At 36.7% G+C, this 13,929-nt stretch overlaps 1 protein-coding gene across 2 annotated transcripts in view; it reads left to right on the top strand.

Annotated features, from left to right (window-relative positions):
- LOC150095258 (uncharacterized) overlaps positions 1-13,929 on the top strand; it is a 512,519-nt gene that overhangs the window by 482,213 nt on the left and 16,377 nt on the right. Inside the window, exon 23 of one of the 2 annotated variants that reach the window (XM_090410467.1) lies at positions 12,088-12,129. In XM_090410467.1, coding sequence (XP_090266593.1) covers positions 12,088-12,129 — 42 coding nt within the window. Of the gene's footprint in view, positions 1-12,084; positions 12,130-13,929 lie in introns of both variants that reach the window. The other variant, XM_090410466.1, reaches the window with a different exon arrangement.

Genomic DNA, 13,929 nt, shown 5'->3' with positions numbered 1-13,929 from the left:
ACTAATAAGTTTAACAAGCCATGTTACAAAATTACTACTGAGAATAATCTTAGAAAGAATAAAAGGCACTTTGTCAGCAGAAATAGAAGACACTGTTAAATCCGAAACAGGTGACCTCACTCTAAATGAGGTCACCTTTCCAGCGTCTAACAGAAGATATCCATTAAATGAGCATACTTATCATTTGGTATAATCTAGCAATGCTTTAAAAGAAATAACAACTGGCAAATTAGAATAAGAACTGTTTATACTTTAATGTAACTGTTAGTGAACAAAAAGGGCTCACATGAGAGTAATTATCAGTGAATTTCTACACATGAAAAAATGCCAATAATTCGGTAAGAAGGGGCAAAGGTCACCCAATACTATAATAGCAGCGTAAGCATCCATGGGTGCTACCTCTAAGAAAACATCAAGACGCATGCATTCCCGGAATTGGAAAGCCCCGTATGAAGAACGGTGAAGTCACCCAGTCAGGGACGAATCGGAAGGGCGAAAGGAGAGATCAAACTCGGAAAGGTGCCGCTCTTGGGGAGCATATAAGACCTGCAACACAGAATTGAAACCCCCCCCTCCCCCCATTTTGTTTGTTCCTGTATTCTCACCGTGTGCTTTGAGTGGTCATTGTGATTCAGTTCTTATCCTTAAGAGCTGATCTCTGAGAAATCCCAGTATGGCACCACCACAGAACACGACAAATCTTGAACACAGGCTGTCGGTAAGGAATAGCATCGACGTAAACCCTTAGTAAAGAAACCGAGCACCCAATCCAGGGAGAGCACGTGATTCCCATGTGGCAACAGAACCAAGGCAGCCAAAACTTCGTAAGAAGGAAGGACGGAGAAAATCCCGAAAGAACCTAAGATAGTGTCGATAAGTACTTTTACATATTCTAGCCCTTTAGAGAACTTGACTAACAGAAACGGAAGAATGCGTAACTCTAATTTATGACAAGGATAAGCATGAAGAATTATTATGTGTGAATGACTATACCATTAGACTGAATTCTGAGAATTATTAATTTACTGGGGATTCTGTCGTGACCTACTTGAGGGAGATTAATAATGTGCCAAATACTTAGCTGACTCCTATTAAGTTGTAAACTAAATATTTGATAAGTTAAAGGAATAGTATTGTAGAGATTATGAAATCCATGGTTATCTAAGAATGAGAAAGTGAGAGAAACGTAAGAATTTTAATCTAGCATAAATATTAAATTTGTTTGTTACCTTCCATGCTTGCTTTTCTGACCATGTTGACTGACCTAGACCGTTCATAAAAAATACGAACCTGGTGATCATATATGTGCGTGGGGACATCCTAAGTAAGAAAGGAAAGGGGGCACAACTGCAAACAGACAAAAAGGGAAAACTTATGGCTTCTGATTTCAAGCGAATTATATTAGTAGCATCTGATACTCTATAACCATCCTTAGGCTGAGTTTGACTTTGTCCTTAAAGCCCAGGCTGGCGCAGGAAATAAATTTGTCTGAGCGAATGACTTGTAGAGATCAGGGAATAGGTATTTTCTGGGAGCCCCCCCAAAAAAAAAGCAGTAAGATCATGTACTTAGTGTTAGGCAGACAATTTAGGGATGTATAAGGGTTAAAGATAGAAACAGAGGCCAACATATAAGGTAGTGGAAAGAGTAGTGATCACTAAATCAAATAGCATTATACAAATGAAAAATGAAAAAAAAAACAAGACATAACACTCAATCAGGTTTTCAAAAAGACAAAGGTACAAGAGAAGGAATCTTCAATTTGAAAACATTATGTGAAAGAAGCCTTGACAACCAGAAAAGCATATATCTTTGTTTTATTGATTACACTCAATCATTTGATTCAATAGATCACAAGAAATTAATACATATCCTACAGAATAATGGGTTTAAAGGAAAAGATCTACGTATAATTACAAATATATACTGGAATCAAATGGCCTCAATAAAATATAAAAATACATATTCTGGCAACTTTGAAATCAAAAAAGGAGTAAGACAAGGATGTGTCTTATCACCCTTACTGTACAATATATATAGTGAGCAAGTTTTTAAAAAATATTTCAGAACTGAAGGGTGTAAAAGTCGGAGGTACGAACTTCAACAACTTCAGGTATGCAGATGACACAGTTTTTATAGCTGAATCTGAAGATGATCTTCAAAACTTAATCACAGAAATTTACAACAGAAGCTTAGACATGGGACTAATTATTAACCTAAAGAAAACAAAGTGCATGATTATTTCAAAAGAACCAATAAATAAGAAACTGAACATAAATGTTAACAAAAAGAAAATTGAACAGGTTCAGTCTTTTATATATTTGGGACAAATGTTTACAGACAGAGGAAATTCCCTTAAAGAAATAAAAAGAAGAATAGAGATAGCAAGAAAAGCCTTTACTGATAGGAAAACTGTTCTAACATCCAGAGACATTAATATAGACACAAGAAAAAGGTTAATAAAATGCTATATCTGGTCAAGCCTTCTCTACAACAGTGAAACTTGGACTCTAAATAAAGAAGCAGAGAAAAAATTAGAAGCTTGCGAAATGTGAACCATCAGAAGAATGTTGAAAATATCATGGACAGAGAAAATGAAAAACGAAGATGTTTTAAAGAAATGAAAAATTAAAATAATTAAAGAGCAAAAACTTAAATCTTTTGGACATCTAACTAGACAAGAAGGTATTCAGAAATTAATATTACAAGGGAAATTGGATGGAAAAAGAGGGAGAGGTAGACCCAGGAGAATGTGGTTCAAAGACATTAAGGACTGGACTGGCTTGAATTACCATAAATGTTCCAGAGCAGCAAAAGAAAGAAAAAGGTTCTGTGACATGGTTGCCAACCTCCTTCTAGGAGATGACATTTGAAGAACAGAAGGCTAAGGATGGCAGCTGGTCTTTGTATGTGGGATATGAAGACAGATTGAGAGAATACAATTTACAAAACTTTGTGAATAGGAGAAAGAGAAGAGATATGATTGAGACATTAAAGTTTGTAAAGGACTGTTCCAGTTCAAGTGGAAAGAATCTTATATGAAAGAAAGTTATATTCTCTTCTACTATGCTATGGTTGAAGAGAGTATAACGAGGGGACATCCTTGGAAGCGGTATGAGGGATGGGTATGAGCAGGGGAATAAGGAGCAGGTTCTTTGCATGGAGAGTACTTAGTTGTTGGAGGGCGTTGCTTGATGGGGCAGTGACTGCAGATAAAGTTTAAAGCATAGTTGATGGGCTATGTGTAATGAGTCTTTTGACTCCATGAAGGTTTGGTAATAATAATATCAGGAATGTAACTGACATGTAGCACTTTCAAAATGGTTTGAATAAGCTCAAATTGTGGGCATGTGAAAATGACTGTCAGTTTGATGTTAGTAAATGTAAAGTTATACTCTTTGGGGTAATCAAATATGCCAGGATATTTGATTACCCCAAATTATGCTAGAAAAATGTGACCATCCTCTAAGGATTTTGGAGTGTAGATAGGAAGTTGAAATTCAGAGACCATATAACAAAGATTGCAATGCTCAAGCAAACATTGCCATGCAAGAATAATAAAGTCATTTTTGCCTCTTTACAATGGTTTGATATGACCTAATCTTGAATATTATATGCAGATACAGTGCAGAGAGTGCAAAACAGAGTGTGTTGAAGATAATATTGGGACCATGGTACATAGATTATTATTATTATTATTATTATTATTCCTGATACCTCCAAGGAGTCCGAAGACTCATCGTGGGAGGACATCTACAATTCTCTCTACACCTAACCTCTACTACGAATCATCTCCATCAACGCCATCTACCGCCCACTTCCAACACAACCACAACTAGTAATTTTTGTCTGTAAATTGCGTGTGTTCTGATGGGCTGATTTGTATGTATGCGGGATGAAAAACCCGAGTTTCCGGGAGAAAAAACCCTGCTACCTCCATATGAGATCGGCTAACTCACCTTCGATTGAAATCGACCAGATAAAGATTCCTCCCGTCGCGACGAGAATCGAACTTAGGCCTATTCCAATCGAAGGGCGCAATGTACCGTCGTTCTTCCAATTGCGCTACGGAGGCGCTTATGAGAAGAGGTTGCAAATTTTGGGATGCAGATGCTAGCAAACAGAAGAAACACACATTACCATATATATATATACAAATTGGTGTTTAGGTTGAGGGTGATCGGTATTGATTAGTGGGCTCGATTTCAAATGCGCTTGTGTATCAGAAAGGTAATTGCAAGTTATGCATGTTCCTTAGAGAGAAATATAACCAGTATGCATCAACTTGTTTTCTCGGGCCACTAATGTTCATGTTTGATGATGATATTTCATATTGTTTCACAGGGATATTCAGTTTCTTTGCTGCTCATGCAAAATTAGGAAGAACTATTGTTGTTGTTATTATCCCAAGACATCATGGAGTAAAAGAATCATCGAGGAGGTCCTTTTATCATACACAAGCTCATCATAACATGCCTTAAACACACTCAAATTCTCTGCAGATACCACACTGCCAGGCAAAGGTTTCCAATCATTCACAACTCTGCATGCAAAAGACCTGCTTCTCATTCCCCTGCTCACCCCCTCCTTATACAGCTTCCAGGGATAACCTCTGGTTCTTCTCTGATCTCTCACCATTTGCTGTAAAACCTCTCCAACATTGATCCTATAACAATCTTTTACTAACTTGTAGGTCTCTATTATATCACCCCTCTTTCTTCTATCCACTAGACTCTGTAAATTGTATCTTCTCAACCTTTCCTTATACTTGACATTCCAGAGATCAGAAACTACCTTTAGTAAGTCACCTCTGGACCCTTTCAAACATCTCTTCATCCTTTTGAAAACTAGGTGACCATATCTATGCACGGTAGTCCATGTGTGGTCTAATCAAAGCCTTATACAATGGAACAAGAATCTTCTTACTTCTATAAGTCAGTGTCCTCCACATCATTCTCAGAATTCTTTGTGTTGTTCTTACAATTTTGGCAAATGTGTTCCCTAAATTTCACATCCTTATCCACTATCACCTCGAGATCTCTTATTTCCTCCACCTCCGTCAATATATCCCCACCAAGCATAAATTCTACATCCCATCTTTGTTTCCCAAATTTTAAAATCTTACATTTTGCAACATTGATTTGTCATCAAAATTTCCGTGCTTATTCACTCAATTTATTCAGGTATTCTTGGAAGGTCACAACATCTTCTCTACTCTTCATAGTTTGTCCCAACATTGCATCATCTGCAAACAATGGAATATCCCCATCCAAATCTTCCCCAATATCATTCATTAACATAGAGGGTTTAACAGCAATGGTCCTAAAACAGATCCCAGTCACATCACTAGTGAATTTCCTCTTCCTGGATATTGCTCCCCCATACACAACTTGCTGATACCTATCAGATAGCCAGTCTCTGATCCAATGCACTAATCTAATCCAATCCCAGCTGAGAGTTTGACTATCAATTTATCATGCAGTAATCTATCAAATGTCTTTGCAAAATCTAAGTATACTACTGTGTATCTCCCTCTGTCCAAGCAAGCAATAATAAGTAGATTACTGAAACATGACCTCTCTTTTGCAAATCCATGCTATCCATCAAAGATAATACCATTGTTGTCAACCCAATTCTGGATCCTAGTTCTCACCAGCTTCTCCAACAACTTAATCACAACACTTGACACACAGACAGGTCTATCATTTGATGCCTGAGTTCTATCACCTCCCTTATGATGCAGCATAATCATACCTCCCCTTCCACTCCTTTGGAACTCAACCCAGTGTAAGACTCATATTTAAAAAATTTGTCAAGGCAGATGTCACCTCCCTGGCACATTCCTTTAGAATACGTGGTGATATGTTATCAAGTCTCAGATTCTTATCAACATCACGTTTGCTCAATTTGCCATGCACCTCTTGATCACTTACAGTTAGTCTCTCCTCCCCATCATGAACTGCTCTCAATCTCTCCATGTTGTCACATTCACAAGCATGAAAGACCTTTATGAACTGCTCATTAAGTATCTCCACTATATCTTCTGCAACAGTTGTCCTTATAAATTTTCTCCAATCAGTGTCATCCTTCCACAATCATTCTTTTCTTTGCTGGCTACATATTGAAAAAACTCCCTAGGATTCTTTTTGGCTTCATTAGCTAACTGCAGCTCATACCTCGCTTTTGCTGCTGTTACCAGCCAGGTCACCCTACTTGCATGGTCTTTGTAATTTTCATGGAATTGGTTATTACTACTTCTCTTATGGTGGCTCCATAATGCCCTTTTTCTCTGTATCACATCCATCTCACACCTACCTTATTTAACCTTCTCACCCTTGGAATACATTTAGACATTGCTTCTACTAGATAGTTCTTGAATATCTCTCAAGCTACATTGATCTCTTTTCCAGCTAACTTCTCATTCCATACTACACTTGCAAGCTGTCTCCTGAGCTCTTCATAATTACAGCCTTGTAGTTCCACATATGCCCTTTTCTCACAGAGGTCCTCACAGTGATAGCAACCACCCAGGTAATCACTTTATGGTCACTGTCACCAACTGGAGGGTGATTTGACACCTCATTTATAATTACATCCTCTGATGTGATGATCAAATCCAAGACTCTCAATCCTCTTGTGCCCTCTGTTACGTACTGTCTGAGGTAGTTGTACTTCAAAAACTCGAGAAACTCATTTTCTTTACTTCCAATTGCTGTCTTGTCATCCTAGTCTCTATTTCCATAGTTAAAATTACCCATAATAATATCACCCTTTTCATATTTGCTTGGCTAATTTGATTATACATTTCATAGTCACTACCATCCACATTACCAGCTCTATAACCACATCAAACTAAGTATTTCATTCTATTCACCTCTATCTCACACTGTATCTCAAAACTACTATCACTATTTCCCTTTTGCATCTCTGCTTTGTATGGACATAACCAGGGGATTTTTTCAGCCCGAACAGTCCAGAAAAGTTTACCGCAACGTGTTCTGGCTGAAAAAAAAGCCTATATATATATGTTAAAGATACCAAGTTATTTTAAATATATAAACCTGGTTTATTTAATCCATTTCCCAAGTAAGCAAACAGACAAGTCAGTCAAGTTTGCACCTGCAAGTGTTGCAAGTCTAGCTGATCCTGTACGATACTGATCTTGCAACACTTGCAGGTGCAAACTTGACTGACTTGTCTGTTTGCTTACTTGGGAAATGGATTAAATAAACCAGGTTTATATATTTAAAATAACTTGGTATCTTTAACATATATTATACCCAAGGTAAAAAACTTTCTATATATATATATATATATATATATATATACAGGGCATTTTTTCAGTCGGAAAAGTTTACCGGAACATGTTCTGGACCATTCCAGCTGAAACAAAGCCCTGGACATAACTATTTCTCTATCATCAATAGCGCTCCCCCTCACTTAGACAAAACATGTCTTACCCTGAGGTTATGAGCTATGTGGAGTAATTTTATCGCTATGATAAAGAGAACTAAACTAGATATAAGACTGTGTCATTGCACAAATCCTTGATCAGGCCTTAACTATATTATGTATGCATATTTAGACATCTACTTTTCATTGTTTTGAGGAAAGTCCATAGAGAATCCAGAGACAGTTAAGGTAACATTAGGACTTCAGAATATTGGTTATGAAGAAAGATTGAAAAAAAAGGAAATCGAAGACTTTTAAGTTGATGAGTACTATTTTACCATAATAAGACAAGGAATTATATGTAGAGTGAAAGAATAGAGGCAAAAAAATTAAGAAGTCATCCCTAAAAATTTTACAAACGTGTGACGAGCAAGCTGATATTTTATATGTATATATATAGGTATTTGGAATGCATTGCTGGAATATATTCTATTTAAATTTGACAAGTGTGAGTGACTTTATGGCACAGTATGATACAGATTTATTTTGGCTAGTTTAAGTGAGACATCAACAATGAGTGTATCGACTCCATGGAGTTAGTTAATAGCTAGTTAGTTAATGAATAATAAACAAGAATAAGTAATTCGTGGGCCCTCATTAGCAACTTACTAAATATTTGGCAGAAAGAAATGGAAGAGTGCAAAAAATAGGAATAGAATGAAGAAAATATAGAAAAAGAGGTGATGAATGACTCAAGAATAGCAATGTATGGGGACTCCATTATTAGAGATGTGGCTAATAAGAGTCCATAAGGTCTGCTTTCCAGGAGAGGGAGAGAATGAACAATATAATTCATGCTTTGGGTAAGAGAAGGAAACTAGGAACAGAGTTAGTGGTGGTGTGGGAACAAATGATTTGGTTGCACATAAAGAGAAAGTGAGGATATCAGGAGGGTATTGAGGAGAGCAAAAGATAACATTATAGCATGGAACATTGTCAGCGAGTTGCTGAAGTATGACAATGATGAATTGAGATGGAGAATGAGTAATCATATGATGACAGAGCGAGTGCATATTGTGGATGAGTGATGTATTTGATGAATGAGAGCAACAGATCAGAGGAAATAAAAGGTGAATAAAAAGATTAGGAAAGTGGAATAGATGAGATTGAAGTGCTTGTTAATGGGAATAAGTGTAGTGTGAGATGTGAAAAGAGAATGAAAATTCAAGAAGAACAGAGTGTCAGGATGCTTAAGACTAAAGAGATATGAAGTAAGTGGTGATAAAGGTGAATGGGGAAGGATAGGTATGGTGGGAAAATTACAACCAATGGGTAGCTTGGGTATGACTGGTTATACATCTAAAAGTGAACTGCTGTGTTTATTTGTGAGAACACCTGGGTTGTTCTAACAACCCAGGTGTTAGACTAGCCATATGAAGACTTCTGTGAGGAAAGAATATTATGAGAAGCTTAGGAGACGGGTTGGAGCTATACCATGGAATGAGGAGTTAAGCAGAAAAGAAATAAATTCTGTTTGGGAACTGACAAAAAAAAATATGAGATACTTAACAGTATCAATGTGTGAATGTATTCCAAATGTCATAAGGCTGACTAAGGTAGGCATCAAATGGATAAATGAGGAAATTTAGCATGAAATCTGGAGGAAGAAGGCACTTTGGAGGCAGCACAAGATGAATAATGGTAATAATCAATTGCACAAGAGAGTATAAAGAGCATGCCAGTAGGGTGACTCAGTTGATAAGGAGAGCAGAAGACCAGTATGAGTTAATGTTGAAAAAATATTTTGAAGAAGTGGGTAAAAAAAGGTGTCATTGCTGGAAAGTATATAATGGAGATAGACCTAAGGAGCAGTTTCTTTGCTCTGAAAATGGTTGGTAAGTGGAATGCTTTGCTTGACAGGTGAATGTAGATATGTTGAATAAGTTTAAAGCACAATTTGATGGATTTTTGTGTGTATACCTTATGTGATGAGTCTTTTGACTCCATGAAGGTTTGTATTAATAAGAAGAATATTTTGTGTGTTAAGTCTTAAGTGCTGAGAGGACATCGTGTTGCAGGTTTAATGGAGTATTTAGAGCACTTGGAAAGGAAGCATTAATTTTAATGCTTCCAATGTTTTGTCTTAGTTACTGAGACATCTTCAGGGAGTACAAATAACACTTATAACACGCATACAAAGACAATACAACACTGAATGACTCTCAAAAATCCACCTAGGTGGTGCACTCTTTATGGTAGGCAGCCTAGGATGTAAACTGGGACCTATTACGATTATTGTTTCCCAAATTTTGGGAAGTTTTACACGTTCATATTTGTTAAGATTAGGTTTATTTCTGAGTGCTGCTGCAGATTCCAAAAATAGTCTTTCTTTTTTGAATTTACTAGAGTGGAGCATGGTGATTTTCTTCCAGAAGATCCTGTGAGTTATATCCAATAGTCTGCAAGGCCAGTGATTGCAGATGTAAAATTTGTGTTCATCTAAATGGACAGTGGCTGATCTACCTGTCTGTCCAAAACAAACCAACTTGCAGGAACAGGGTACTTTATATACTCCAGGCACTGAGAGAGGAGGGAGCTGATCTTTGGTAGAATGGATGAGGGTAGCAAGTTTCTAGTGGAACTTAAAAGCTGTGTAGATGTTGTACTTTTTTAATGACCTGGCTATGTTTTCCAATGGGCCACAGACATAGGGGATGGTGATAGCATTTCTGAAATCCTTCTGAAGAGATGGCCAAGGAATGCAGCAGGAACTGATTATTATTTTTTTTAAATTCTGTAATCACTATAGCCATTGGTTAAGAAAGTATTGTGTAAATGGTTGAGTTCAGTTGAAAGAGAGGTTCCACTGGAACAAAGATTACAGACTCTGTTGGTTACAGTTTTAATGATGCCATATTGTTGAGAGGTGTGGGAAAGTTTGTGGATGTATCTGCCTGTGTGAGTGTGTTTTCTACCACTTTTTGGAAGACACATTACTAGGATATCTAGGAAGGGTAAACTATTGTTATTTTCTTTTTCCATCATAAACTGATTCTTGGATGTAGACTATGAAGTTGACTGAAAAAGGACTCTAATGTGTCTGAGCCATGAGGCCAAATTGAGAACACATCATCTACGTGTCTTGGCCAGATAGAATGTTTGAGTTTGAGAGGGGATGAGTCTATGGCTCATTTTTCAAAATTTTTGATGTAAAAATTGGTAGGGGAGAGTGGGATAACCCATAGCGGTTCCCTCTATCTCTTTGTAAATTTTATTCTTCCAAGAAAAATAACCAGAATTGATGGCAAAGGAAAAGAGATCAAAGATATCTGAAGGAAAAATGTTTTTTAGGAGTGTTAAGTGTCATTTAAGAAAATATTGGTAAACAGTGATGTGGCATCAAAGATTACCAGTATATATATGTATTATTCTCAATCAAGGTTTTGAAATGAGTAGAGTTTTTTTATATAGGATGTGGTAAGTCCAGTGAGAGGGGTAAGAGAGTTTGCCAGCTGTTTTGACAATTGTTAGCATGGAGCATCAGTGGCATCTACTATAGGTATTAGGGGGAAATTAGGTTTGTGGATTTTTGGTAAATCATATATCTGCTGTGGAGGGGGGGGGGGTAGAAGAACCAAAGGGTTTGATCAATTGAAAAAAAAACAGAAGTACTACACAGAAGCTTCTACAAGTCAGAGAGGTTGTTCCTGGAATCAACAGAAGCCTTAAAACATACTCCAAACCTTAACAAGTATGGCTGCATAAATCTACCAAAGATTTGGGAGACAGTCATTCTAAGACCAAATTAATATTTATTTACTTTTTTTTTTTTTCAAAACTTTGGCCTACTGTTTTTTTTTTTGTTTTTTTACTTAGATGGCGCCTTATTAGGACTTTAGTCTTGTGTTACACCTTGCAATTACTTATACTAGCCCCACTGTTACACGGGATTGTGGTTGTCTAGTATTTGTAACAAACTGTGTTTGTGTGCTCTGAAGATGCTGGATATAATACCAGCGAAATATTAGCTTTTAAGTTAATAAATAGTTATTTTCTTATCAATCTGTGTTTGCATCAATACCGTTAAAATTCTATTCAACATGTGTGACGAACACATAAGCCTTTCCACGCGGTCAAAGGATTTGAATTTTTGTGCAATGTTCGGCTGCGAGGAAGATACTTTTTTAAGTGAGTTTTTTAACTTGTCTTTTTCTGGAATTTTCCCACATGATCATTGTGTTGTCTTTGTGTGTGTGACAAGTGTTATCTGTACTCCTGAAGATGTCTCAGTGACTGAAACAAAATATAGGAAGCATTAAAATTAGTTTTTTTTCCTTTTCTAGGGCTGTCAATACTCCATTAAACCTCCAATATGAAGAATAATATTTCCAGATATAAAATTTTTGAACCCTTTTGAATTGCACTTGTATCATTTAGAATTTTAATTGCAAGTAATTTTTTCTCTTTCACATTTGATATAAAAAGGAAGAATTTTCTGTATAATATTAAAGTGCACTATATGTGTTATAAGTAATTCTTATGGTGGCCATAAGAAATGGTCTTGAGACATATGGTCCATGGTGCATGAACATTAACTTTTTGGTAAATGTCTTTATTTGCTATTGTAGATAGTAATAAATTTTGTCTGCTAAACTTTTATCCAAACTTCAAATAACTTTATATTTATTTCAGAAGCATCACAAGCTGGGAAAATTAGTCAAAAAAAATTCAACTCAGGTAAGATTTGTCATTCAACTTAACTACAAAATTTTGGTGTAGAAATTACTTTTTAGTAGAGATTTTACTCGTCTTAAGTATATTTATTATTATTATTATGGGCAACTTCATGGAGTCCTTAGACTCATTGAGGGAGGCCCTAAACATCATGCCAAGTGCTATCCAACATTTGTACAGTATAATTTGTATTAATAGTTAAGAAAATGAAATGCAAACTATCATTCTACATTCCTTTTCACATTTATTAAAAATAAATAGCCTTCAAGTCTTCAACTTGGTATTCTTAAAAGACTTCAGTTTGTGTTATAAAGAGAGAAGGCTTCAACTTAGTATTCTAAACAACAGAAGGCTGTGATTTTGTGTTCTAAAATTTTGTAATCATAGTACCATCTAATACTTTTTTTTCATAATTCTCCAGTGAGCAGCTGTTCTTAATGAATCTAAACTATGCATTAGGAATGGTAATATTCTACCATTATTCTCTAAGTTGTGTTTAATTAATTTCTTATTCCTTTTTTTTTTTTCATTATTGAGCTAATTACATTGGATTCTAGTCCAGTATATTTCATGATCTGGAGGTTTGGATCTATCTATATTCAACTTTACCTTTTGATTTTTTAACTGTGTTCATAGATTAGCTTTCTGAGAATCACTTAGATGAACATTCATCTTAACATATTTATTCATTCTTCTGCACGCTTTGCTCAAACAGAAGGTCACTTGATGGAACATTATGTTTCATCCCTGTTGCAGGGCACACACACATTATTATTATTATTATTATTATTATTATTATTATTATTATTCAGGCCTCCAAGGAGTCAAAAGACTCATCGAGGGAGGTCCTTCCTAAGACATAAAGTCTGTCAAGACTCATCGAGGGGAGGTCCCCCCCTGAGAAACACAAAGTCTATCATACCACTCTTTAAACTCACTGACTGTTCTCGCTCCCACCACTCCATCAAGCAATGCATTCCACAGCTCAACCACCCTCCACACAAAGAAACCACTCCTTACCCTCTTGCTCACAGTTTCCTTTCGTAACTTCCAGGGATGGCCTATTGTAATCACTCCTTCCCGCTGTTCAACCAAGCAAAAGAACTCCCCAGTGTCAACCCTGTAACCACCTCTCAACAGTTTAAAAGTCTCAATCATATCACCTCTCCTTCTTCTATCCACCAAACTCTGCAGTCCACATTCTCTCAGCCGATCCTCATAACTATCCTTGTAGAGTCCTGAAACCATCTTTGTCATCCGTCTTTGTATCCTTTCCACAGTTAATTTATCCCCTTCAAATCCTGGGGACCAAATCTGAGAACAATAGTCCAAGTGTGGTCTGATCAGAGACTTATACAACGGAATGATAACCCTCTTATCTCTGCAGGTCAGTGTCCTTCTCATAATAGCAGCAATCCTCTGTGTTACCTTCACCACCTTTGCAATATGTTCCCTAAACTTCAGGTTTCTATCAATCATCAACCCCAGATCTCTTGTCTCCCCTACTTCCTCCAGTATAACTCCTCCCAATTTTACAACATTATTATTATTATCATTACCCAAATCCCATGGAGTCAAAGACTCATGTAGGAGGTCCCTTTGTCATAAACACAGCTCATCATACCGTGCTTTAAACACATTCAAATTCTCTGCAGACACCACACTCTCATGCAAGGCATTCCAATCATTCACAACTCTGCATGCAACAAACCTGCTTCTCACTCCCATGCTCACACCCTCCTTATACATCTTCCAGGGATGACCTCTGGTTCTCCCCTGATCTCCCACCATTTGCTGTAAAAC

The sequence above is a fragment of the Typopeltis vanoorti genome, chromosome 20, assembly GCF_054136105.1.
Source record: "Typopeltis vanoorti isolate ZY-2024b chromosome 20, IOZ_Tvanoo_1.0, whole genome shotgun sequence".
Lineage (NCBI taxonomy): Eukaryota > Metazoa > Arthropoda > Arachnida > Uropygi > Thelyphonidae > Typopeltis > Typopeltis vanoorti.
This window is presented reverse-complemented; position numbering and strand designations above follow the sequence as displayed.